The sequence below is a fragment of the Ranitomeya imitator genome, chromosome 1 (assembly GCF_032444005.1).
Source record: "Ranitomeya imitator isolate aRanImi1 chromosome 1, aRanImi1.pri, whole genome shotgun sequence".
Lineage (NCBI taxonomy): Eukaryota > Metazoa > Chordata > Amphibia > Anura > Dendrobatidae > Ranitomeya > Ranitomeya imitator.
The window spans coordinates 1068048647-1068076555 of NC_091282.1; the positions used below are offsets into that span (position 1 = coordinate 1068048647).

Consider the following 27909-nt stretch of genomic DNA (forward strand, 5'->3'; position numbering starts at 1 on the left):
CTCTGGTAATCGCTCAAAACCATTCATACAAAACATAATCTATTTTTTTTTACTAAAATTTCAGGTTTTTGTAGTCTATATTTTCCATAAAAAATTCCCCTGAAGATGGGATATATTCCTTACTGTAGGATGTTGAGTGGAGGTATGCATATTTCATTTTTGCTCTTTTTTCGGGCAGGTTTGTAAAAAATACCGTGATTGTCTTTCGTTTTTATCATTTTTTTCGTTGGCATTTTATTTTTGTCAAACACTTATAATGTGTGTTTTGACCCTTTACAGAAGTCTTCGAAAAGATTCGTGAAGAATGCCATACCTAATTTCATAGTTCCCTATTGATTGCTAACTATAACACAGCTAGAAACACAGAAAAATTCCCCAAAAAGTGACATTTTTCCCCCAAAAAAGCACTGTATATGAAGCCACCCTAATCGTAGTATCAGAAAGCCTGACTAGTAAAGGTAGGGCACCTATGCTGTGTGGCATTACCTATCTAATCAGATATCTGTCGTGGTTTCTTGGTCTTCGTGCTGCCCACTCCATAGGATTCTGCTCAGTACGGGGCCATGTAACGAGTATAGGGAATAAACACTCGGGAAGTTGCTACGTGGCCATTTGATTGAGACATGAAAGTCCAGGAGATGTTACCATGGTGACAGAGAGGATTAGCAGATGGAGATGATTTCATTGGTCCTTCCGCTGGCTCTGGTTACTGTTCTTAGCAGTGTTAATATGTTCCCTCCTGCGGCTATACGTGTATTGACCATCTGCCGTCACCCGCCATTCAGACTAAGGCTCTATTTAGGCAGCCACCTATAACATACTGCATGGAAATCCATTACTGAGGATATTTGTAAGGAACGATTCCTTGGTATAATGGAAATGCTCAGTAAAAGATTAATAGTTTGTGATTACAGAGCTTTTCTTTAAAGTAGTTACTGTGGCAGGGGGACAAAAATCTTTTGTCTTATTCTTACCTGTAAGATCTAGTGTCCTGGTCACTAGGTCAGAAATGCTGAAACTCCTGGCACCCTCATACTGATGATTTCTGGGGGTAACACACCCACTTTTAATAATAATAATAATAATCTTTATTTTTATATAGCGCTAACATATTCCACAGCGCTTTACATTTTTTGCACACATTATCATCACTGTCCCCGATGGGGCTCACAATCTAAATTCCCCATCAGTATGTCTTTGGAATGTGGGAGTAAACCGGAGTGCCCGGAGGAAACCCACGCAAACACGGACAAACTCTTTGCAGTTGTTGTCCTTGGTGGGGTTCGAACCCAGGACTCCAGCGCTGCAAGGCTGCAGTGCTAACCACTGCGCCACCGTGCTGCACTTTTAAACTTTGATGATTCTAAAGAGAAAAAAAGCCCCAAAAATCCAAACCAGGGTATGTACACTTGTAATCCTACAGGTAGACTAGCTCACTTCGACAGACTTCAGTCATTCTATGGAACCACAATACTTCCACATTAGCGAAAAGCGTGAGTAATAGAGCAAGTAATCCAGCCAGACAGGATAAAACATTTTCACTATTTTATTTTAACAAGTTTTAAATTCCAAATAAAATAAAAAATTACAGATCCACATCACTATCCAATGCTTTTTGAACATATACTCACCTTTAATTATAGTACACACGCAGCTTCGAGTCCCTTAAGGGGGCTAAAACATAAAGTGAAAAGCAAAAAAGTTTTTCAAAACAATGAAAAATAAAGTATAATAAACTTAAAAATTCAAATCAACTTGTCTACCTCCTTTAAAAATAAAGGAATTAAAATAAACATAATTTATATCTCTGTGTACACAGAAGCCTCTTCTGTTAATATGAAAAAATGATTTAACCAATACAGTAAATGCCTTAATGCAAAAAAAATGTACTAATAAAAACTACTGCCCATCAAGGAAAAAACAAGCTGTTACTCATCTCCATCGATGGTAAAATTAAAAAGTTAAAAGTCTCAGAATGGCAACAAATACAATTTTGTATGTTTTTTCACCACTTCAAAAAACATACAAATTTGGTACCACTAATTGGGCCTCTCTCTCCAACAAAAAAAATAATATTCGTCGGGGTCACAGAAGAGTCTATCTCACAACTTTTAAGCCTTTACAAAGTAAATTTCCTCTTACTGAAGTCCTAGATTCCCCTTTCATTGCACCAATAAAGTGTGAACAAAAGTGCCCCTCAAACACTGTATGATGCCCCCACAGTGAATTTCTCCAGAGCACCTTCCACATGCCAGTATGATGACCCTACCACCTCAACTCTCCTGGCAAAGTATGGTGACCCCAATACAGTTTGATGCTACAACTGTGACCTCCACACAGCCCTGCATGCAGTACTGTATAATGGTCGTATATATTTAGTATAATTGCCCCCACACCTTACCACACTGTATAATGGCCCCCACTAGCCCTCCAAACAATATAATGGCCCCCATACAGTATGACGGACACCATGCAAACTTTATAATTATTTGCATACAGTATTATGCCCCCCACATAGTATAAAGTCTCTCACATAGCCCTCAAAAATATTATAATAGCTCCCACATGGCCCTCCATATAGTATATCGGGCTCCATGGTCCTTCATATTTTATACTGCACCCCATTATCCTCCATATAGTATACTGCCCCATACTCCTCCATACAGTATAATGGACGCTTCATAGTTCTCCATACAGTATAATCTGCTCCCCATAGTCTTCCATATATTATACTGCACTCTCCTGAGTCCTCCATACTGTATAATGCACTCCCCATAGTCCTCCATACAGTATAATGCACTCCCCATAGTGCTCCACACAGTATAATGCACTCCCCATATGCCTTCATACAGTATAATCTGCTCCTCATAGTCTTCCATACAGTATAATGTGATCCTTATAGTCCTCCATACATAAAACCATTTCAAGAAATGGATGACCGAGCAATAATAAAAATTTATAGAAAACTTTATTATATCTTTAAGTATACAAATTATATTTTATCAAAACATAAACATATACTTTTATAATTCAGAGGGAAGCGACACCTACAGTAGGTACACGTTAGTGCAAGGTTATGGTGTACAAGTCTACAGTGGGGTAAATAAGTATTTGGTCCCTGATTTTGTAAGTTTGCCCACTGGCAAAGACATGAATAGTCTATAATTTAAAGGGTAGGTTACTTTTAACATTGAAAGATTGAATATCAAAAATAAAATTCAGAAAATCACATTATATAAATGATATAAATTTATTTGCATTTTGCAATGAGAAATAAGCATTTGATCTCTCTGGGAAACAAGACTTAATACTTGGTGGCAAAACCCTTGTTGGCAAGCACAGCAGTAAGACATTTTTTGTAGTTGATGATGAGGTTTGCGTACATGTTAGGAGGAATTTTGGTCCACTCCTCTTTGTAGATCATCTCTAAATCATTAAGTTTTTAAGGCTGTCGCTTGGCAACTCTGAGCTTCAACTCCTTCCATAAATTTTCTATGGGATTAAGGTCTGGAGACTGGCTAGGGCACTCCATGACCTTAATGTGCTTCTTTTTGAGCCACTCCTTTGTTGCCTTGCCTGTATGTTTTGGGTCATTGTCTTGCTGGAAGACCCAGCCAAAACCCATTTTTAATGTCATGGCGGAGGAAAGGAGGTTGTCACTCCATCCATTCTCCCATTGATGCAGTGAAGTAATCCTGTGCCCTTAGCTTAGAAACACTCCCAAAACATAATGTTTCCACCTCCATGCTTGACAGTGGGGATGTGTTCTTTGGGTCATAGGCAGCATTTCTCCTCCTCCAAACACGGCGAGTTACGTTAATGCCAAAGACCTCAATTTTTGTCTCATCTGACCACAGCACCTTCTCCCAATCACTCACAGAATCATCCATGTGTTCACTGGCAAACTTCAGACGGGCCTGCACATTTGCCTTCTTGAGCAGGGGGACCTTGTGGGCACTGCAGGATATAAAACCTTTCCGGCTTAATATGTTACCAATGGTTTTCTTGATGATTGTGGTCCCAGCTGCCTTGAGATCATTAACAAGTTCCCCCATGTAGTTTTAGGCTGATCTCACATTCTTCAGGATCATGGATGCCCCACGAGGTGAGATTTTGCATGGTGCCCCAGATCGATGTCGATTGACAGTCATTTTGTATTTCTTCCATTTTCTTACTATTGCACCAACAGTTGTCTCCTTCTCACCCAGCGTCTCACTTATAGTTTTGCAGCCCATTCCAGCTTTGTGCAGGTCCCTGGCATCATTATAAAGCTCTTTGGTCTTGCCTATGTTGTAGAGGTTAGAGTCAGACTGATTGAGTCTGTGGACAGGAGTCTTTTATTAAGGTGACTATGTAAGACAGCTGTCTTTAATGCAGGTAACAAGTTGATTAGGAGCATCTAACTGGTCTGTAGGAGCCAGAACTCTTAATGGTTGGTAAGAGATCAAATACTTATTTCTCACTGCAGAATGAAAATAAATTTATATAATTTATACAATGTGATTTTCTGGATTTTATTTTTGATATTCTATCGCTCAATGTTAAAATTAACCTACCCTTAAAATTATAGACTATTCATGTCTTTGTCAGTGTGCAAACTTACAAAATCAGCAAGGGATCAAATACCGTACTTATTTCCCCCACTGCATATAAATGACAAAAAGTCAAAAGGAAATATACAACATATACAGTATATTTATAGTTGTATAGTCATGACATATAACAACCAGGAGGATACTAGCTGATAGTCACACAAAAATGTTTCAGTTGAATAAGTGCATAGTGCATATAAGTGGTCTATACAGACCTACTAATGGAAAACACACATGTGCTAAATGTTAATGGAGTGAAGTAACATAATAGTAAGTATAAGATACACATCCAGACACTGGTGAAAATCCAGAAGGAAGCCAGGTTAAATTATGGCACTGACATTAGTATATCCTCTGACAAGGTAACAAGACATGAGAAGATTGAGAGAACCTGATTTTATTCAGACATGGATGAGGCAGACCGCAACACGCGTTTCGCATTGTGCTTCGGGGGGCATCCATATAGTATTATGCACTCCACATAGTCCTCCATATAGTATATTGTGCTTCTCATAGTCCTCTATACAGTATAGTGTGCTTCTCATAGTCATCTATATAGTTTAATGTGCTCCCCATAGCCCTCCATATAGTATAATGCACTCCCCTTAGTCTTCCAAACAGTATAATGTGCTCATCATAGTCCTCCACACAGTATAATGTACTCCCCATAGTCCTCCATAGTCTATAAAGTATGATTCACTACCCATAGTCCATACAGTATTATGCACTCCCCATAGTCCTCCATACAGATTATTGCACTCCCCATAGTCCATACAGTATAATGGACTCTCCATATTCATCTATACAGTATAATGCACTCCCCATAGTCCTCCATATAGTATAATGCACCCCTATAGTCCTCCATGCATTATAACTCACTCCCCATAGTCCTTCATACAGTATAATGTACTCTCCATAGTCTTCTATACAGTATAATGCAGTCTCCATAGCCTTCTATACAGTATAATATGCTCCTCATAGTTTATACAGAATAATGTGCTCCTCACAGTCCTCTGTACAGTATTATAGCCACCACAATTTACTCCTTGATTTAAAAAAAAAAATACAATACTCACCTCTCCTCGTTTCTCCACTGCAATGGTCTCTGCAGCAAGCAGTTGGAAGAGCCCGCACATCTCAGCACAGCATGCACCGTGTAGTGATTATCACACTCTACTAAGAATGATGGGAGAGGGAGCACCTCCATCATTGCCAGGATGCCGATACAGTTGAACTTGTGAGTGACAGGAGGAGGTGGTACGCCACTTCATTATAGGCATATTCGGCCATTTGCCACTATGTCCACTTGCCCATCTGTATCCACCATACTGGTATTACTGCCTTCCCCACACACAGCATTAGTTTATACCCTTGGAGTCTGTTCATATTTTTTTAGTATAGATATTTTCTGCTATTAGACAATTCTCAGAGGATATGAGCACATTATTCAGTGTTAGTGTTTGCACAAACCTCCCGTTATGGGAGAAATCTTGAAGCTCAAGATTGTTGCCAAAGAGAAGTTTATCCTCAGGAGATTTGGACCTTGATGAAAAGAAATTATATCTTTTGCAGATTGTATCGCAGTATAGGAAATGTTCACATTGTATGGTTTACAAACAGGAAATTATAAAGTTCATCAGAATGTATTGCTAACATCAACGTATACACTAATACGTCACTCGAAAGACAAACATGACATACGTCAGCAATTTGGGACAATATTAAATAAAAAATGTCAAGCGCATGGTGCATGTTACTTTATAGTGGCCAATGACAAAAAGACTAACTGGCACATCCACTGGCTTGGATGTGCCAGTCAGTCTTTTTGTCATTGTATATTAGCTTACTGGCCGCGGACTCCGCCCTTCAGAATGTGGTGTTTTTTAATTGCAGCAGGGTCCTGCCTAGCCATAAAGTCAGACTTGGAATAGAGGTGTTCACATCTACCCAGGAATTCAGACTTCAGTCTTAGAGAGGTATACACATTAGACATGTTAGGACCCATCAGTTTTGAGACCACCTTGTCGTTGGTTGACGGGCCTGCATTAATTGCCAAATTATTTGCTAAGCGTCAAATTTTTTCCTAGTATTCAGAAGCCGTATTGCTATTCATATTTCATATATATATCACATTGACGTGCTGTAGCACTACAGAGTACAACTTGTTTTGTTTATACTTTATAGTGGCCAGCAGCTTCATAGGAGATCTCAATCTACGCTAGATGGACAGGATATAGTGTAAGCAGTCAGGCAATCGCAGGTACACATTGCCTACCTAAACTAACAAAGTAAAAGCTAAAAAAAAAAGTTTTCAAATTTTATATATATTTGTTTTTAATTATCCCCCCTTTTCTCCTCTATAAAATACAAAAATTAAAAAGATAAAAAAGAAGAAATACCAGAATTGTGAATTTTCATTCACCACACCTACCTTAAAAATACAATAAAAAGGGATCAAAACGTCATGTGCACAACAAAATACTTAAATGAAGTTACCAGGATGATTTCACTTTAACTTTAGTAATCTATACATTACTACTTCATACATGGTTTATCAGTTAAATAGAAATATTGGGGGATTTTTCCAATTATATTTTCCACTGACAACACGGAAAACCGCCGTTTTTTTTCATTTATCATGCGTCACGGCCCTGAACCTAAGTACATCTTTCTGCATTAATAGGCCAGCTGTTGTCTTTTGTATGCCCCATTAAGAGGACATGAGGCACCTTTGTTTGCCAGAGCCTGTTCCTATTATCCACCTACACATCCATGGGATGCGTCATCAGCAGTGTCTCCTGCGTAGTCTTGTCTCTAAATGATGCTCCATCAGTCACGCTGCATTTATTGGCCAGGAAACCACTGAGGCTGCACTTGCCGCAGTTGTTGCAGAGATGTCATTGAACTACTTTATGCTGAGAATGAAACTTCCAATTGTAATCATTTATTTATCTGTTATGTACATGATTCCATATATACGGACATATCTACTATTGTGCACCTTGACCTTGGCGGAAATTGTGTCAAATTTTAACTCAAGTTATCAGATCTAGTTTTATTATGTATATAATACTCTGCGGCTTACTTGTACAGAAGGGGTGGCATGGTCTGAAATCCACTAGGTGCACTAGAAATTTACCAACATTTAAGCCAATCAAGAGGTGATTTAAATTCAGACAAAAGTGTCAAATGATGCACCAGATTTCTTCTGTTTAAACAGTAAGTTTAGTAAATTGCTCCCTTAGCGTGTTGATTTCAAGGCATTCTGTAATGCTGTAGATAAGCCCCCGATGTATCCTGAAAGATGAGAAAAAGAGGTTAGATTATACTCACCCAGGGGAGGTCCCGCTGCAGTCCGGCCGATGGTAGTCTCGGTCCGGTCCGGGGCCTCCCATCTTCATAGGATGACGTCCTCTTCTTGTCTTCACGCTGCGGCTCCAGCGCAGGCGTACTTTGTCTACCCTGTTGAGGGCAGAGCAAAGTACTGCAGTGCGCAGGCGCCGGGCCTCTCTGACCTTTCCCGGCGCCTGTGCACTGCAGTACTTTGCTCTGCCCTCAACAGGGCAGACAACGTACACCGGAGCCGCAGCGTGAAGACAAGAAGAGAATGTTATCGTAAGAAGATGGGAGGCCCGGACCGCGACGCCCATCGTATCGGGACTGCCCCCCCAGGTGAGTATAAGCTAACCTCTTTTTCTCATCTTTCAAGATACATCAGGGGCTTATCTACAGCATTACAGAATGCTGTAGATAAGCCCCTGATGCTGGTGGGCTTAGCCAAACTTCCATTTTGGGGGTGACAGGTTTCCTTTAAGTCAAGTATCCACAGAGAAGTCATTAGTGGGAAATCCACTCATAATCGCTCAGATGTTGCTGCAGATTTGGCTGGGATGCACAGAGACTGGCATAGAAGACCTGCTGGGACCACCAAAATCAATGGTAAGAGTGATTAAATTCTTTTTTTTGTGTGGATTTTGCTACTGGTCCGCTCCTGATCTACAGTAAACTCTACTGTGTTCTGTATTTATCCTGAATTTTAGCCACCCATTCCTTTCTATGGGAAACGCCTGCAATAGATCCACATTATTTGCAAAGACAAAATTGATATGCTGCAGAATGAAGAATCTGCAAAACAGGTTCATTTCTGGCCTGCAAATAAAAGCAGCAGGTGGATGAGATTCTAAGGTTGTCACCTTCTATGCTAGGACTCTATTTCTTTGTGGATTTTCCTTCCGAAAACCAATACAGAATATTAGCAAATAATAAGTTACATCATAACATTGCCTAACAATGATTTGCTAAGATTTACAGAAAAGTTACATGCTGTTGAAGTGTACCAGGCAGGTCTCTAGAAATGTAAAAAAATAATTTTGAAAATATACTTACTATGTTTGAGAGGAAATCTGTGTTTGTGTGTACTCTCTTGTGATGAAATTCATGCTCAGGCTAGTCTAGTTACTCAGATCTGCATGTATGTGTTTCTAAAGAATCCCAAAATTGGGGATATTTGAGATAGAATAGTGATCATGGTGGCAGAGATTATTTTCACTTTCAAAACACTACATCAAGCCTCTTCTGAGCCCACAAGGGATTCTCTGGTGCTTTGTATATCAGGAGAGTAATACCGTTTACTAGCATTAACAGGTGCCTGCCAGGCATGTGCACTGTTTCTAGCGGGCATACATGCACACATCTTTAGCGTTGTTGACCTGCCAATGTAAAAGTGATAGGTGCCATAGAACCCCTTTAAAGAGGACCTCCTTTCTTGCTCTTTGAGTGCTCCGACACTCCAATGGTGTACATGCTGATCAAGGCTGCAGCTGTGACCTTTTTTTACGATTTGTTTGCTTTTCCCCTCTATGTTGTGGTTGTTGTTTTGATTGGCTAGCATCATAGAGGAGAAAAGGCAAACGCCCACAGAGAAGTTTTGTGGTATTCATCGCTTTGGTTTAAGGGAAAATTTGCTTCTTTACCAGGGGCATAAGGCTATGTTCACACGCTGCGGATTTTGCTGCGGGTCCGCAGTGGTTACCCATGCATTTACAGTACAATGTAAACCTATGGGAAAAGCAATCCGCAGTGCACATGCTGCTAAAAAAAAAAACACGTGGAAACGCAGCGATTTACATTCCGCAGCATGTCACTTCTTTGTGCGGAATCCACAGCGGTTTTACACCTGCTCCATAATAGAAAACCGCAGGTGTAAAACTGCAGTGGAATCCGCACAAAAACCGCAATAAATTCGCAGCGGTTCTGCAGTAAACCCGCAGGAAAACCGCAGTGCCTTTTAACTGTGGTTTTCCCAAATCCGCTGCGGAAATATCCCCAGTCCTCCAGATTACGTGTGCACATACCCTAACTGTAGAACAGAGAGGCACAGACAAAAATGCAATCTGTTCTAGAATCAGTGGAACAGCAGCAATTGGAGGCGTTATTCAGTTGAAATTAAAAAAATCCAGTGAAATGATCTCTTTAAAGGAAAAGTGCACCCATAAACATAACCTGTCTACTTTATATAACATTTATCACCAATATTGTGGCTTTGTTAGACATTTCTGGGTGCAGTAACAATGTATCCAACATTACACAAATGAAGAACTGATCATTGTTTGATTAGTTGTTCCTTTAGATCAGGGGTGAGGAATCTTTTCTCTACCAAGGGCCATATACAGTCATGGCCAAAAGTATTAACACCCCTGCAATTCTGTCGGATAATACTCAGTTTCTTCCTGAAAATGATTGCAATCACAAATTCTTTGGTATTATCTTCATTTAATTTGTCTTAATTGAAAAAACACAAAAGAGAATGAAGCAAAAAGCAAAACATTGATCATTTCACACAAAACTCAAAAAATGGGCCAGACAAAAGTATTGGCACCCTCAGCCTAATACTTGGTTGCACAACCTTTAGCCAAAATAACTGCGACCAACCGCTTCCGGTAACCATCAATGAGTTTCTTACAATGCTCTGCTGGAATTTTAGACCGTTCTTCTTTGGCAAACTGCTCCAGGTCCCTGATATTTGAAGGGTGCCTTCTCCAAACTGCCATTTTTAGATCTCTCCACAGGTGATCTGTGGGATTCAGGTCTGGACTCATTGCTGGCCACCTTAGAAGTCTCCAGTGCTTTCTCTCAAACCATTTTCTAGTGCTTTTTGAAGTGTGTTTTGGGTCATTGTCCTGCTGGAAGACCCATGACCTCTGAGGGAGACCCAGCTTTCTCACACTGGGCCCTACATTATGCTGCAAAATTTGTTGGTAGTCTTCAGACTTCATAATGCCATGCACACGGTCAAGCAGTCCAGTGCCAGAGGCAGCAAAGCAACTCCAAAACATCAGGGTACCTCCGCCATGTTTGACTGTAGGGACCGTGTTCTTTTCTTTGAATGCCTCTTTTTCTCTCCTGCAAACTCTATGTTGATGTCTTTGCCCAAAAAGCTCTACTTTTGTCTCATCTGACCAGAGAACATTCTTCCAAAACATTTTAGGCTTTTTCAGGCAAGTTTTGGCAAACTCCAGCCTGGCTTTTTTATGTCTCGGGGTAAGAAGTGGGGTCTTCCTGGGTCTCCTACCATACAGTCCCTTTTCATTCAGATGCCAACGGATAGTACGGGTTGACACTGTTGTACCCTCGGACTGCAGGGCAGCTTGAACTTGTTTGGATGTTAGTCGAGGTTCTTTATCCAACATCCGCACAATCTTGCATTGAAATCTCTTGTCGATTTTTCTTTTCCGTCCACATCTAGGGAGGTTAGCCACAGTGCCATGGGCTTTACACTTCTTGATGACACTGCGCACAGTAGACACAGGAACATTCAGGTCTTTTGGAGATGGACTTGTAGCCTTGAGATTGCTCATGCTTCCTCACAATTTGGTTTCTCAAGTCCTCAGACAGTTCTTTGGTCTTCTTTCTTTTCTCCATGCTCAATGTGGTACACACAAGGACACAGGACAGAGGTTGAGTCTACTTTAATCCATGTCAACTGGCTGCAAGTGTGATTTAGTTATTGCCAACACCTGTTAGGTGCCACAGGTAAGTTACAGGTGCTGTTAATTAAACTAATTAGAGAAGCATCACATGATTTTTCGAACAGTGCCAATACTTTTGTCCACCCCCTTTTTTATGTTTGGTGTGGAATTATATCCAATTTGGCTTTAGGACAATTCTTTTTGTGTTTTTTCATTTAAGACAAATTAAATGAAGATAATAATACCAAAGAATTTGTGTTTGCAATCATTTTCAGGAAGAAACTGAGTATTATCTGACAGAATTGCAGGGGTGTCAATACTTTTGGCCATGACTGTAGATATTTATACCATCCTTCGGGGGCCGTACAATCTCCGAGCACAAAGTACATCCTGACTCTGGCACTGGTGTCAAGACGTAATCCTGTATTGCATGTCCTTCAGTGGTCAGTAGTGAACACTGCATGTGTGTGCTAAAAGAGCAAGAAGAAATTAATGAGCTGGTGGCAATCAAAATACACCTCCCTGCCCAAGAATGTGGTCCCTGAGAATCTGCTCGGGGGCCTGATAAAAGGTGATCGAGGGCCGTAAATGGCCCTGGGGCCTGAGGTTCCCCACCCCTGTTTTAGACCATGCTCACATCTGCCTTTTTCACAGATTGTGTCGCATTTGATTTTGATGTTGATGTTACAGTCAAAATCATATTGGGTTAATAGGGTCTTCCGTGGTTGTCAACGGAATCTTAGGTCTCATTTACTCTGGGCAATTATCAAACACGCTGCCAATCATGAATAATGATTGTTCATTAGGTAAAATTATTTTTAAGCTGACTAAAAATCATTGTTCTCGGCAGCACATGTCCTTTTTACACAGGATGATGTGCTGCTGAGAACAATGATATTCTATTAACGATGGTTCTGTGAGCATAGGACGTGCACTTGGCCTGTCCAAGCAGTTTATTAAAAGGCTGCTGATCGGCTTACATGTAGCTGATCGGCAGTCGATTAACAACCGCAGTCGGCTGTGTAAATGCAGCCTAAGTTTCACCCATGGGACAAGAACAAATATAACCTGAATTCTCAGTGTTTTATTGCATTACAAAAGATGAAATCTCCTCATTATGACTTTTCTGTGTACTTTTCCTACATTATGATTGCCGTATCTTGTCTTTTGAAAGCCAAAGTAGACAATGCTTTTAATTATTCGTAAAACACAGCTGTTGTGTTATCCACCTTAATCACTGCTAGTATATGGATCAAGTGTCTGTTTATAAAGTTTCCTATTCTCTGTGTAAACTAAAGCATTATTGGAAAGTTCCTGACCATCCCAGGGAAATAATGTCATTGTGTAAGGGTGATTTCTTTATCCAGATATCATATAATGCCCCAGTTCCACATTGTTCTATGTTACATAATGCAGTTTGATAATGGTAAAATAAAAAAATTATTTGCATTTCTTGACTTTGGGAATACTATACATTATACAGGGTAGTAGAATAACAATAATTCATTCACATCTGCATTAGTGCAACAATCATCCAGCTGTCACAATAATAATAATAATAATAATCTTTATATAGCGCCAACATATTCCACAGCGCTTTACAGTCTAAGGGCTCCTTCTCACTTGGGAGAAATACGTCCGAGTCTGCCAGGTTAAAACCCTGCTCTGGCGCCGGCACTCCAGAGCGGAGCGTGCGGCTCCATGTATTGCTGTACGGCTGCACGCTCCGCTCCGGAGTGCCGGTACCAGAGCAGGGTTTTAACCTGCGAGACTCGGACGTATTTCTCGCAAGTGAGAAGGAGCCCTAACAGTTTTAAACACAAGTCATAAGTAACAACGTTAACAATACAATAATTAAAGCGAAATAAGATGACCCTGCTTGTGAGAGCTTACAATCTACAATGAGGTGGGGGAGATATACAGGAGCTTATTTACAATGATGGTCCAGCCATCTTCAGGGGATGGGGAATAGATGGTGATAGTGAATTGGGCTACACACGCGCCCTTACACATAAAATGACTTTTATTAGGGAACGTGATAGGCCGCTCTGAACAAATGTGTTTTGAGCGAGCGCCTAAAACTATGCAAATTGTGGATGGTCCTAATATCTTGGGGTAGATCATTCTAGAGGATTGGCGCAGCGCGGGAGAAGTCTTGGAGTCGGGAGTGGGAGGTACGGATTAGTGCAGAGGTTAGTCGAAAGTAATTTGCAGAGCGCTAGGCCGATAGACAGAAATAAGGGAGGAGATGTAAGGGGATGCTGCACTGTGAAGAGCTTTGTGGGTGAGAACAAGTACTTTGATTTGGATCCTTTAATGAATGGGCAGCCATTGTAGCGACTGGCGAAGAGCGGACACGTCTGAATATCGATTAACCAGGTAGATGGCCTTGGCTGCTGCATTAAGGATGGGCTGGAGAGGGGAAAGTCGAGTGAGGGGGAAGCCAATTAGAGCATTATAGTAGTCCAGGCGGGAGTGGATCAGGGCAACAGTGAGGGTTTTTGTTGTTTCCATGGTGAGAAAAGGGCGGTTTATAGAGATGTTCTTTAGGTGTAAGTGGCAATAGCGGGCAAGAGATTGTATATGGGGTGTGAAGGAGAGATCGGAGTCAAACATAACACTGAGACAGCGCACCTGCTGCCAGGGTGTTATTATGGTGCCACCCACGGAGAGGAAAATGTCAGATGTCATGGCTCTAACCCAGCAGAAGAGGCTCAGGTTAGTGACTAGTGAAGTATAGGTACAGAGACCACAAGTGAGTCAAGTTTCAAAGCCAATTGCAAAATTAAAAGGGTTAATCAGAACTATATATTTTTTTACTATGGACCTAAGAAATAATAGGCAGGTAGTTGCTAACTACCTGCCTGTTGTCCCCGGATCTGATGTCTGAAGGCACGGAGTTATCACAGACCACTCCTGCTGGGAATTCAGCAGCGTCCGCTGACATCACATTAACAGAGCAGCAGCTTCTCATTTGTGCTTCTCTGTTGATGGGGCATGAGTGCGATGACATGCTCATTGGCAGCCATGCCCAAACAAAAGAGCAGCCCTGAAGAAGAGCTTCTCTGTTGATGTGGAGCAGCTGGATAACCGGTTGGTGACCTTCTTAGCTGGCGCCAGGGGAGAACATGTAGGTGGTTGCCTCTGTTAACAACTACCTGTATGTTAGTTTTAGGCCCATAGTAAAAAAGTAATAATACAATAGTACTAAGCCCTTTAACTTCGTTTCATCCATCATATGTGTACATATATATATGCATGTATGTGTATGTATGTATATATATATATATATACTAGATGGTGGCCCGATTCTAACGTATCGGATATTCTAGAATATGTAGGTAGTATATAGCACAGGCTACGTACTAAATTGCACAGTGACGTAGTATATAACAACCGACGTAGTATATAACACAGCGTACGTAGTTTTTAGCAGAGCTGCGTAGTATATAACATAGCCACGTAGTGTATTGCACAGGTATGTAGTATATTGGTCAGCCACGTAGTATATAGCAGAGCCACGTAGTATATCGCACAGCCAGGTAGTATATTAGACAGTCACATTGTATATTGCCCAGCTACATAGTATATAGCACAGAGATGTAGTATATAACAGAGCCCACGCAGTATATAACACAGCCCACGTAGTATATGCAATGTGGGCACTATATGCGTGGTTAAAAAAGACCTAAAATAAAAAATAAACATATACTAACCTTCCGAAGGCCCCTTGAAGTCCTGGCCCTGTGTGCGGTGCACGCGGCAGCTTCCGGTCCCAGGGTTGGTATGAGTGCAGGACCTGTGATGACGTCGCGGTCACATGACCGTGACGTCATGGCGGGTCCTTCTCGCATAGCATCCTTGGCACCGGAACCTGCCACTTGCACTGCTGAGGACAGCGCCCGACCATGGAAGGTGAGAATAACCTTTTTTTTTTATTGTTATTATTTGTAACATTACATCTTTTTACTATTGATGCTGCATACGCAGCATCAATAGTAAAAAGTTGGTCACACAGGGTTAATAGCTGCGTTAACGGACCGCGGGCATTAACCCTGTGTGAGTGCTCAGCGCTGACTGTAGGGCAGTAAAGCAGCGGCCATTTCGCTGCCAGACTATGGCCGTTGCTGATTGGTCGTGGCAATGGTCGTGGGCATTTTGCCACGACCAATCAGCGACTTGGATTTCCATGACAGACGGAGGCCGCGACCAATGAATTTCCGCGACAGACAGAAAAACAGACGGAAGTGACCCTTAGACAATTATATAGTAGATATATATATATATATATATACAGTGGGGAAAACAAGTTTTCCCACCTACAAAGAATGGAGATGTCTGTAGTTTTTATCATAGGTTTTATCATAGGTAAGCATCAACTGATCTTCAAAAAAAAAAAATCTAGAAAATCACATTGAATGATTTTTTTTTCAATACGGTGCAGTCATCCTGTCCCCTTTGCAGATAAGCACCCCCAAAGTATGATGTTTTTTTCCCCACCATTCTTCACGGTTGGGATGGTTTTCTTTGGGCTTGTACTCATCCTTTTTCTTCCTCCAAAGATGGCGAGTGGTGTTGATATCAAAAAGTTCTATTTTGATCTCATCTGAACACATGACCTTTTCCCATGCCTCCTCTGATCATCCAGATGGTCATTGGTGAACTTCAAATGGGCCTGGACATCTGCTGTCATGACCAGGGGAACTTGCGTGCCCTGCCGGATTTTAATCCATGACGGTCTAGTGTGTTACTAACGGTAATGTTTGAGACAGTATTCTAGCTCTCTTGAGGTCATTAATCGGGTCCTCCCATGTCGTACTGGGCTAATTCCTGACCTTTCTAATTATCATCCCTATCCCACAAGGAGAAATCTTGCATGGAGCTCCAGACCGAGGAAGATTGACAGTCTTCTTGTGTTTCTTCCATTTTATAATAATTGTGCCAACAGTTATTGCCGTCTCGCCAAGCTGCTTGCCTAGTATCTTGTAGTCCATCCCAGCCTTGTGCAGGTCTACAATTTTGTCCCTGGTATCCTTTGGTCTTGGCCATGGTGGAGAGGTTGGAGCATGATTGATTGTGTGGACAGATATCTTTTATACAGGTAGCGAGTTCAAACAAGTGCAATTAATACAGGTAATGAGTGCAAGGTAGGAGGGCTTCTCAAAGAAAAACTAACAGATCTGGGAGAGCCAGAATTCTTGCTGGTTGGCAGTTGATCAAATACTTATTTCATGCAATAAAGTGCAGTTTAATTATTTGGAAATCATTCAATTATTTTCTTTTTATTATTTCTAGATTTTAACTCTAACAGTTGAAGTGTAGCTACGATAAAAATTACTGGCCTCTCCATTAGTTGTAGATGGGAAAACTTGCAAAATTGGCAGTGTATCAAATACTTATGTTCCCCAATGTATATATATATATATATAGTGTGTCCGTAAAGTCATGGTGCACTTTTGACCAGTGACAGGATCCATTTATAGTTTACATTTTGACGCCCTTTCTCTGGCCCAATCATATCAGACCTGTTCAGGAGGAGAGATAACAAGAACCAATTAATCAACACAAACTCATTTAAGCTGTTGCTGAGCCCCCAGTCAGATTAACCCCTGATAAACTAAACTCTGATTAATATACTGCCAGGTCTGTGACATCATGCAACCACAAGCTTATGCCAGCTGTGTGGTTTTCCATGCCAGCAGAGATGTGGGCGGTACAGAGTGTTCTGTGGCTCACTAAATTTGAATCCGTGACCAAAGTGCTCCGTGAATATCGGCGCGTTTATAACGAACGTAACACCCCTAAAGTGATCGTGTGGTGTGGCCTGATGCATGATAAGGTGATAGGCCCATTTTTTCGCAGAGCGGTTTGTGACGGCAAACACATATCTTGACATGTTGGAAGTGTATGCAGTGCCACAATTTCCAGAAGGTGTCATCTTTCAACAGTATGATGCTCCTCCACACTACGCCACCATTGTTCATGAGTTTCTGGATAGAGCATTCCCCTGGTGATGGATAGGCAGGGGTTCTGTCAAGCCATGGCCTCCACAATCCTTGGATCGGAAGCCCTTAGGCTTTTACTTTTGGGATTATGTGAAGCAACATGTGTGCATTGAACGTATCAACTATATTAATCACTTAAAACAGAGAATCACACACGTTATTCATTCTGTTATATCAGACGTCCTTACCCGTGTGTGGTAAGAACTTCACTATTGTTTGGATGTGTGTAGGGCAACAAATGGAGCCCACATCGAACTGCACTGAATAGGTATGAAACTGGGAGAGTTTTTCTTTTATTTGGAGCAGATTTCACATTTCTATAGTTTTTGTTGCTTTCCAGTGACTGGTCAAAAGTGCACCATGACTTTACGGACACACTGTATATATATTGTAGGGTTTCAGCTCTCTGTAACTACTTGCATACGCTCAGGCGCAAGATTATTATATCAAAACAGCAACTTTACAGCTCCAAAACGAAAGCTTTTCTCTAATACAAATGAATAACAAATAGTCCTTTCTTCAGGCACATTGAAACAAAGTAAATGTAGTACTCTTACCATCTCGCTATTTCAGACAGTATCAGCTGAATCAGATTTAAGCATGTTCACCAAACACCTCTGTTTAGCCTCACCCCAAACTCCTGTAAGTCCTGGGCTGGATTATGGGAAAGACCTTTCTCATCCAGACTTTCGGTTGCTCATTACTACCGGACCCAAAAACCAGTCAAATTAAAACTCGGCAACCTAGGGTAACTGTAACAGACTTTACATTACCGCGGCAAACCACCTTCATTTCACATATCTTCCATCAAGGACCTTACCTCCTGCTTTCTTATTATCGATCTGTCTATCTATCTATCTATCTATCTATCTATCTATCTATCTATCTATCTATCTATCTATCTATCTATCTATCCTAATTGTAAATGCATTGTACAACTATGTCTTGTATGCCAGCCTTCATGAAGTGTGCACTGAAGTAAAATGAGCCTCCTAATGAATTCGGCACACTTTTAAAAGGAATCTGTCACCCCAAAAAACAGGTTATATTATACTCACCCAGGGGTGGTCTGGTGCAGTCCGGTCCGATGGGTGTCGCGGTCCGGGTCCGGTGCCTCCTATCTTCATACGATGACGTGCTCTTCTTGTCTTCCTGCCGCGGCTCCGGCGCAGGCGTACTTTGTCTGCCCTGTTGAGGGCAGAGCAAAGTACTGCAGTGCGCAGGTGCTGGGAAAGGTCAGAGAGGCCCGGCGCCTGCTCACTGCAGTACTTTGCTCTGCCCTGAGAGCCGCGGCAGGAAGACAAGAAGAGGATGTCATCGTATGAAGATAGGAGGTGCTGGACCCGGACCGCGACGCCCATCGGACCCGGACAACAGCGGGACCGCCCCTGGGTGAGTATAATATAACCTGTTTTTCTTACCTTTCAGGTTACATCGGGGGCTTATCTACAGCATTACAGAATGCTGTAGATAAGCCCCTGATGCCGGTGGCCTTATATACGATTTTTGGGGTGACAGATTCCCTTTAAACTCCTGTGCGCCAGAATCTACTCCAGTAAAGCACTCCACATTGGTGGCAAATTTTGATGAATTGGTCGGGCTCACTTTGCCTTGCCCCGTCCCAATTTTTAAACATGGTATTTTGTGTTTGCAATATTGATGGTACTATGTTATTTGCATATTATGTCAAAATTGTACTTAAAGCACCACTTGAGTTTCTTTTTATTGCAGCGCTCAAGAGGTGCAGCTAATCAAAGTTTCCTATACCATACTTACCAACCACCGAATTCGTTTTTTATTGGCACCTCTCTGATTGGTCTTCTGCAGGTTGTGATCGAGATGTGATATTGGTCGACGCTGATGGATATAACCTAACCCCTTGCAGGTTTGCAATGTGGAGTTCTGCCTTATCCTGGGCATCTTACATTAATGCAGACTGTTCTTGGCCAAGATTATCTCTTTCGGTGAACTTTGCTGTGGCATCATCCATGTCAGAGTTACTCAGGAATGGAATGTACTTTGCAGACAGTTGCTGGTAATGATCATATACGGCAGATAAACTATTTAGTACTGCTGTTAAATTTGCTGCGTTACTGTTAGAGCATGGAAGTGCTGCTAGTGTTCAACGCTGTCCCATAAAACATCTAGGTTGTCACAAAACTAATCTGTGGTTGCAAAGTTCTCTGATCTTTGGTGTCAATTTGGTTACACCTTTGGGACGCAAGCCATGTTCTGCGGTCAGTGACGAACTTGATGCGTTTGCTTTACCGAGGTGTCTACAGAGCTTTTTGTGGATATCCTTTCTCTAAGATGGCGGATGGCTCTAGGTTTGCCTACACACTATGCATGTGCACACTGACGCTGTAGACTTAGGTTTCCTGTTACTATTCTGCTCTCGATATGTGTAGGTGAGATGTGTCTGACGGATGTGGCTATTGATCTCTATACAAGCAATAGTAGATAGGTTACTCGCTATCCTCTCCTTTCTAGCTTGACCAGCTGCACATAGATGATCCAGGAAGGAAATTGCAGTGGACAAACTTTTAGGTAGTTTATCGACTGTACCTTGACAAATGATGGGGTTAAGAAGTCTAGGAAAGATGAAAGGACATGGATGAGGAGTAGAAAATAGAGAATAGAGATAGCAGGAAGATCCTCTCTCCAGCTCAGATGCCATTTCTGCCATGATGGCACTGACCAGAAAGAACAGGATGTGAAGCAGCAAGATAGGCGGATTTAAAGAGAGAGAGAGGCATGGTGGGAAATTACAGCTACAATACATGAAAACATATTATAACAATGGACAGTCGATGTTAGCAAAGGAACACAAACTCTTTAATAAGCATAATAATATAATGAACTTATTATGCTTATGTCCTTGCAATATGTGTAAGCTCTGCAGAGGATGGCTGACCAGCACAGATATGCTGTATATGTAGCATCAATGCGAGCGATTGGCTGCAGTAATCACATGAATGTTATGTCATCGCTACAGGATCATCTTGTATTTAGTGAGTAATGGGTATTTTTTACTCTAATTCCAGCCATGTGTCAATTGCTTGACTACTTCGTATAGAATTGATAAAATCACTGTTTTATCAGAAGGAGATTATCCCTAAATAACCAGTAAATCTGCTGCCATGTATTCCTACATCTGTATAACACTGACACCAGAATTGAGTGGCAGTTTTCTGCCTATTCAGAGTGTACAAAGAAAGTGGCCAATCAGTGGTGTGGGCAGAGTTACACAGAGCTCAGTATTCAGAGAACTGGCAGATCCACAGCAGATAAAACTGTGATTTTATCAAAACTACAGCAAGCAGCCCATTAAGTGATACATTCTTGGAATCAGGGCCTCTGCCCCTCCTGTTCTCAGATTACATAGCAGAAACCAAGTGACAGGTCCCTTTTAGCAATGTAAATAAAATGGAGACAGCGATGATAATATCTTTAAAGTGCTGCAGAATATGATGGCACTATATGTAAGTGAAATGAATATACAATTTAGCTCATTTATAAAAATCTATTCTTATCCTGCTTTTAAACAAAAGTTTTATGTATATGTTTATTTGCAATAATACATTATTCCTTCATAAACTTTTAATGAAGTTACTTTATCACTGGATAGCACATCTTACTATACAGCTAAGCCTTTGGGAAGATGCTATAATTCTGGCTAATTAAATGTTCCATTAAAACAATAAAAGCACTTTGAGCTATATCCTACAGCTGGGAACATGTACCCAACATTTCAACAAGCTTTATTTTACCTCATCTGTAATACAGCTGTCTTCCATTACTTTCCTACTTCTCCAGCAATGTTACACTCTGATTCCTATATTGGCTGCAGATGGGCCGATAATCCCACATTAGCACAGAACAGACCAAACCTGAGGCCACCCACCAAATTGGGTTTCACAGTAAATATTTCACCAGGGGGAGAATACATTCTGTTGGGGCCCGTAGTGGAGATTTCAGAAATAACTGCACGTCTTAAATGTCAGCAAATTATTTTTGTATCTACTAATTGTTCCCCTGCACCCACATTAATGCTGTAGGTGAACATCTACTTGGTCTACCATTCGTCCTACATTTGCAATTTTGTCCTACCTCTGCACAGTCACAAAGTTTTTAGTCTAAATGAAGACACAAATCCATCCAGTTCTTCCTAATTTTTTATGTGTTAATCCAGAGGAAGGTAAAAAAAACTCCTAAGCAAAAGTTATTTGCCCCATAGTAGGGGAAGAATTCCCCTCAACTCCATACACAGCAGTCAAACAGGTTCCCTGGATGAAAGTCCCATCATTTCGTTCCCATAACCTGTCATGTTATATTTATCGAGAGAGGCATCCAGGCCCTCCATGAACATGTTTGATGAATTGTCCATCACAATCCGGTTTGGCAGTCTGACAATCTTGATTGCTCATTTTGCTCTTTCATGACAGCGTTGCGAATGGGAGATAAGGGCTGAAAGTACATGTTGACCTAACAAACTGTAACTTTATTTCGGCAGGGGCTCTCTTTCCATGTTCTAACAGTTATGAGTTTTTACGGAACAAAAACTAAGGAATGTGAGACAACCATTTTATCTCCCATCCATACTATTTGATGAGAATTGTCAATAAGTTAACAATGGTCATATGTCAAAGAAAAAAATGTCTATTCCTCTAAGGTGCAGAATGCCATTTCAGAATGTAATTGTCAGCTGACATTACATATTAGATTTCACTCAGACAAATCCGATTTATTCAACTGTATTGGGAAAAAAAGAATATGTCTGGTCTCTGCACTCTCAACCATTTTGTTCTGTTGCAGATAAGCTAGAGCTGGCCATACACCATAGATAGCTCGTTAGGCCACCAGCTATTCCTCTGCCCTCATACACATGTATGCTCAGCTGAGCCAAGTGTGCATGTGTTCTAGGTGGAGGGAAGGGTCGTAAGCTACTGTTCGGTGGGTTATATTACCTAAGAAGGTTGAAATTCAACAGCCCCATTTTTTTCTATACATGACCTTTGGATGAAAGTTGAGACCCCTATAAACATTATGGTAGTCTCACTGAAGTTGGCAGGTTCACCCGACATTTATTCTAATATTTATTCTACTTCCTATTGAAATAAGATGCATACTCGGCTGCGTTGTGCATGCATGTATATAGGACAGTGGACAGCTGGGAGAGATAGCAGCCAGCTGAATGAACATTCACATGTCAATGACTCCTTGAACTACAAAAACTGTTGCTTTATTCTTGGTATTCGAAAAACCAAAGGTATCTTTCATACCCGAATATATACCATATCCAGATCATTTCAAAATGATTTCTACCCCACATGCATTTAATGGAGGTCTACAATTGCAATGTTTTTCTGAAACATGCAGTGTATTAATATAGGGTGTAGGGTCTGCAGGATTATAGGACAATCACGGACATTACCATAAGGGTATGTGTACACTTTGACTTTTAGAAGCCAGTGCATCCGCACCTTTTTTTTGAAGCTGAACACCCTTCAAGAAAACATTGGTGTTTTCTCTAATGTGTCTCCTCTGTCGTCTTTCACAATGTCTTTTGTGCGGCCTTTCGGCTGGAGTTTTCTTTTTCTTTTAATTGGATATATAACATAGTGATGGCATCCAAGTGGAAGCCTCCTGAAGGATGGGCCGTTCAAAGCCTGAAGCGGTTAGAAGTGACAAAAAAACGATAATAGGTACAGTAAGTCAGTTTTAGGTTGCTGTGCTTTGTGTTCATTCTTTTTGGCATATTTTAGCGCTTTTTCAGGCGGGTTCCCGGCACAGTATACATACTGTATACCCTTAGAACATGCAACACTGAATGTGTTACTATTGAAATATGACAAGTCTAGTGTAAAATATTTCCAAATAGCAATCAGCAAACCAAATGTCATATAATGCTGTGCGGTGAATATGAAGTATTGTAAGATGGGATGTGCTGTTAAATGGAGATGATTTGTTAAAACTGGGGATCTAATGTCTTATAGGTGAACCTGAATTTAAGTATGTTGGAAACATGCATGGGAATGAAGCTGTGGGTAGAGAACTTCTCATTTATTTGGCCCAGTATCTGTGCAATGAGTACCAGAAAGGCAACGAGACAATCATCAACCTGATCCACAATACCCGAATACACATCATGCCTTCCATGAACCCAGACGGGTTTGAAAAAGCTGCTCAGCAAGTAAGTAAAAGGTTACAAAAAACCATAAAAGGATGTTAATATTGTTTCTATCAAAAGGGTTATCCTGTAATGTTCTTTGGTGTATTACACGTCTAGTCCATTAATGTGTGGTGTGATTGCTGTTAAACCAAGCCATGGGTCACCACAGATTATCAAAACAAGTGGGTTGGTGCGCTCTGTGGAGAGTGGTGGCTCCTTTCATGTTTATCCATTGGTGTTATGTATCCGTGTAGCTATCTCTCATACTGTAGTACCACCTTAGATGACGGAATCCTGGATGTCCACAGTCACAATGATGGCCTATGATGTATGTGTCACCTTTGTCCTCCGTGTGTTCCCCAATCTGCATGATAACTGAAAACATGTGAACACATGATTATATAGTTTGTGTGATCTGTTTAACTTGCCTGTTAAAGGATACCTGTCATATACACAGATGTCATATGTTGAGAGCAAACAGCCTGAAGCCCAATAGGGGAAGGAAAAGGAAATGAGCAACAATTTAGAAGCTGAATAGTTGCAGCTCTGAAGAGGCTCATGTTATCAATAGCTACAATTGGAAGTTTTTGCATCATGTAGACCTAAGGCGTCCAAGCACCCTATATAGCTGTTGACTAAACACTATAAATCCCATAACACCCAGAGAAAAATATTTAGAATTGAGAGTCCTCAGTGGTTGGTACCTTTTATGGAGGATAACACCCATAAGCATTCACACTGGGTTCAGCTAAGGCTGTGTGCACACAGTGCGTTTTTGATGCGTTTTCGCGTTGCGGAAATGGGCCAAAATCTCTGGAATCCTTATGCAAGCTAATTCAATGACAATCTTGAAGTGTTGTGCACATGATCAGTAATTTTCCTTTAGTATCTGCAGTGCATTTTTCTCTGCAGCATGTCAATTCTTTGTGCATTTCTGCAGCGTTTTTCACCCATTGACTTCAATTGAGTCAGTCAAATCCGCAACAAAAACACAGGTATAAAAATGTTTGCAGATGTGCTGAGATTTTGTTTGTGTTTTACCGGCTTCATATGGTGTTTCCACCACCGGCGCAGTGGTTCTTCTCAGTGGTAACGCTACCGCCGGTAAGACCATTGGTCAGAGCGCTGCGGGATCATGCTGTCAGATGTCAGTGTGACCCAGCAGCTGTGACTGTGACCCGTGGTAAATCTACCATCGGTAAGACTGCCGGTCAGAGTGTTGTGGGGTCATGCTGTCAGATGTCAGCGTGACCCCGCAGCTGTGACTGCGACCTGCAGCGGTGACCTGCAGTAAAAAGCTTACTGCAGGTCAGCAGGCATGGGCTGATGAGACTACTGCTTCCATTGGGCTAAGTTTTCTGTCACTGATAACAATAACAGCAGGTGCTGCTGATGGGAGACATAGTCTCATCAGCTGGCGCCTGTACACACAGTTTAAAAAAAGTAAAAAATTACATATATGTTCAAAAAAAAAAAAAAGCATTGTACTCGCCTAACACCAAATCCCCAATGCCCTCGTCTCCTAGAAATAATGTAAAATAATAAACCAACATATACTCCACGTCCTCCGTAGTCCTCGTGTCCCACGGCGATCTCACGTGTGAACACTCTACCGGACCGCCGGTGATACACTGACAGGAGGTAATCACTCCCGCAGGTTTCACTGAGCTGCCGCGAGAGAAGTCACCGGAGTTCATCAGCTGATCAGCTCCAGTGCTCTCACTTATGGCACTGCTGCATGAGAACTTTCTCACGGCAGCTCAGTGATACACTACGAGAGCGATTACCTCCTCTTAGTGTATCGCCGGCTGTCTTTGTGGGCAGTCACATCAGTGACTTCTCTCGAAGTGATCAGGATCGTCATGGGACATTATGGATTATCTTCTCTAGGGATAGGTGAGGAATATTGTGGTTTTTAATTTTATTTTTGTTGCAGGAGACATTGGCTTCGGTTTTGGTTTAATTAACATTCATTAAAGGAGTCTGTGTCATTATTTCAAATAAAGGACTTTATTTTGGGTGTCTGTTTTTATGCAATATGTCTATATGGTTACTAATGGATAGGTGTCTTATAGATGCTTCTCCATTACTAACCTGGTTGCTTGATGTCACCTGACAATACAAAGGTGACATCAACCCCACAAACATGATCCCCACTTGCCACCGCTAAAGTGGGAAGAACGAGGCTAAGCGCTAGGTTTGGCACATCTTATAGATGCACCTTTTCAGGGGCGGTTGAGAGCTGATGTTTTTAGTCTGTGATTGACCAATATCTTTGGCCCCTTCCTAGGCTATGAATATCAGCCCGCAGCTGTCTACCTAGATTTTGCTGGTTAGATTTTATATCATTTTTTTTCTGGGGTCCCCCTGTAAGCTAGCCAGTAAAGTCTAGGTAAACAGCTGTGAGCTGATATTAATAGCCTGGGAACCTTTATTGCTATTGGTTCCTTCCCATAATATTACCATCAGCCCTCAGCCATCGGCTTTCCTTCTGCTGGTTATTAAAATTATGCGGCAGCCAACACAATTTTTTTTTCTTTAAAATTAACAGTTGCTGTCTGGTTACAGCCTATGTAGGTTCGTTCTGTTAATGCTCCTACATAGGCTGGTGACAATGTGTGTGTGTTTGTGTTTACTTATTGGCTTAGTAATGAGGGTGTCGGGCTGACACTTTTTCATTACTAAAGGTACCGTCACACATAGCGACGCTGCAGCGATACCGACAACGATCCGGATCGCTGCAGCGTCGCTGTTTGGTCGCTGGAGAGCTGTCACACAGACAGCTCTCCAGCGACCAACGATCCCGAGGTCCCCGGTAACCAGGGTAAACATCGGGTAACTAAGCGCAGGGGCGCGCTTAGTAACCCGATGTTTACCCTGGTTACCATCCTAAAAAGTAAAAAAACAAACGCTACATACTTACCTACCGCTGTCTGTCCTCGGCGCTCTGCTTCTCTGGTCTGGCTGTGAGCGCAGGGCAGCCAGAAAGCAGAGCGGTGACGTCACCGCTCTGCTTTCCGGCTGACCGACGCTCACAGCCAGAGCAGGAGGAGAGCAGAGCACAGCGCTGGAGGACAGACGGCTGTAGGTAAGTATGTACTGTTTGTTTTTTTACTTTTAGGATGGTAACCAGGGTAAACATCGGGTTACTAAGCGCGGCCCTGCGCTTAGTTACCCGATGTTTACCCTGGTTACCAGCAAAGACATCGCTGAATCGGTGTCACACACGCCGATTCAGCGATGTCTACGGGGAGTCCAGCGACGAAATAAAGTTCTGGACTTTCTTCCCCGACCAGCGATCTCCCAGCAGGGGCCTGATCGCTGCTGCCTGTCACACTGGACGATATCGCTAGCGAGGACGCTGCAACGTCACGGATCGCTAGCGATATCGTCTAGTGTGACAGTACCTTAAGCCTAGGGCTAGGTGTCAATTACAGCTGCTGACACCAATCCCTAATCCCATTACCCTGATGCCACTGCATCAGCATGAAAAAGGTGGTGATGAACCAAGAAATTACATCACAAAACATTTTTTATAAATATCTTTATTTAGCTCAAAAAAGCATTCATTGCTGTAGAAAAATGCACCAAAAACGCGTGTTTTTTTTTTGCCACAGCGTTTCTCCTGCCAAGAGATGCAGAAACCTTGCAGAAATTTCTGCAAGCAAATACTCAATTTGCGCCCATATCCTGAGTCTTCATTTACTCTGAGAGGGGAGATGGGCAAAGCAAACCACTGCCAAAGACCTCTGGTTGCAGATAATTTTCCCTGGGTAAAAAAAGAATTGGATTTTGAAATGTATCATGTCCGATCCTTCTATTTCCCGTCATTATTCACTTTTCAGCAAGACTAGATCTGGACAGTCTGCTGCCTCCAAATAGAAACAAGTGTCCTCACAGACCGCAAACAAAAATGTTGGGTGAGGAATTAAAGGGAACCTGACAGCTGAAACATGGTGCCAGATCCATAGCTAACATGTATCAGACTGTGGCTGTATGAACTCGGACAGGTATGTTTGATTCCGAAATACTTGGGTGTTTCGGAGAAAAACATACATTAAAAGCCGCCAAGGACCATGTTTTGGGAGAGACTAGTTGGTCCCTGGTGGTTTCTCCCCACCTGCTACCAATAACAGGTCTCTCCATGTACATGCAAATGTAACTTAAAGGGG

At 41.7% G+C, this 27909-nt stretch overlaps 1 protein-coding gene across 1 annotated transcript in view; it reads left to right on the forward strand.

Annotated features, from left to right (window-relative positions):
- Positions 1–27909, forward strand: part of CPE (carboxypeptidase E) — a 94584-nt gene that overhangs the window by 26140 nt on the left and 40535 nt on the right. Inside the window, exon 2 of the mRNA XM_069744189.1 lies at positions 23562–23758. Within this exon, the coding sequence (XP_069600290.1) occupies positions 23562–23758 (197 nt within the window). The remainder of the gene's footprint in view (positions 1–23561; positions 23759–27909) is intronic.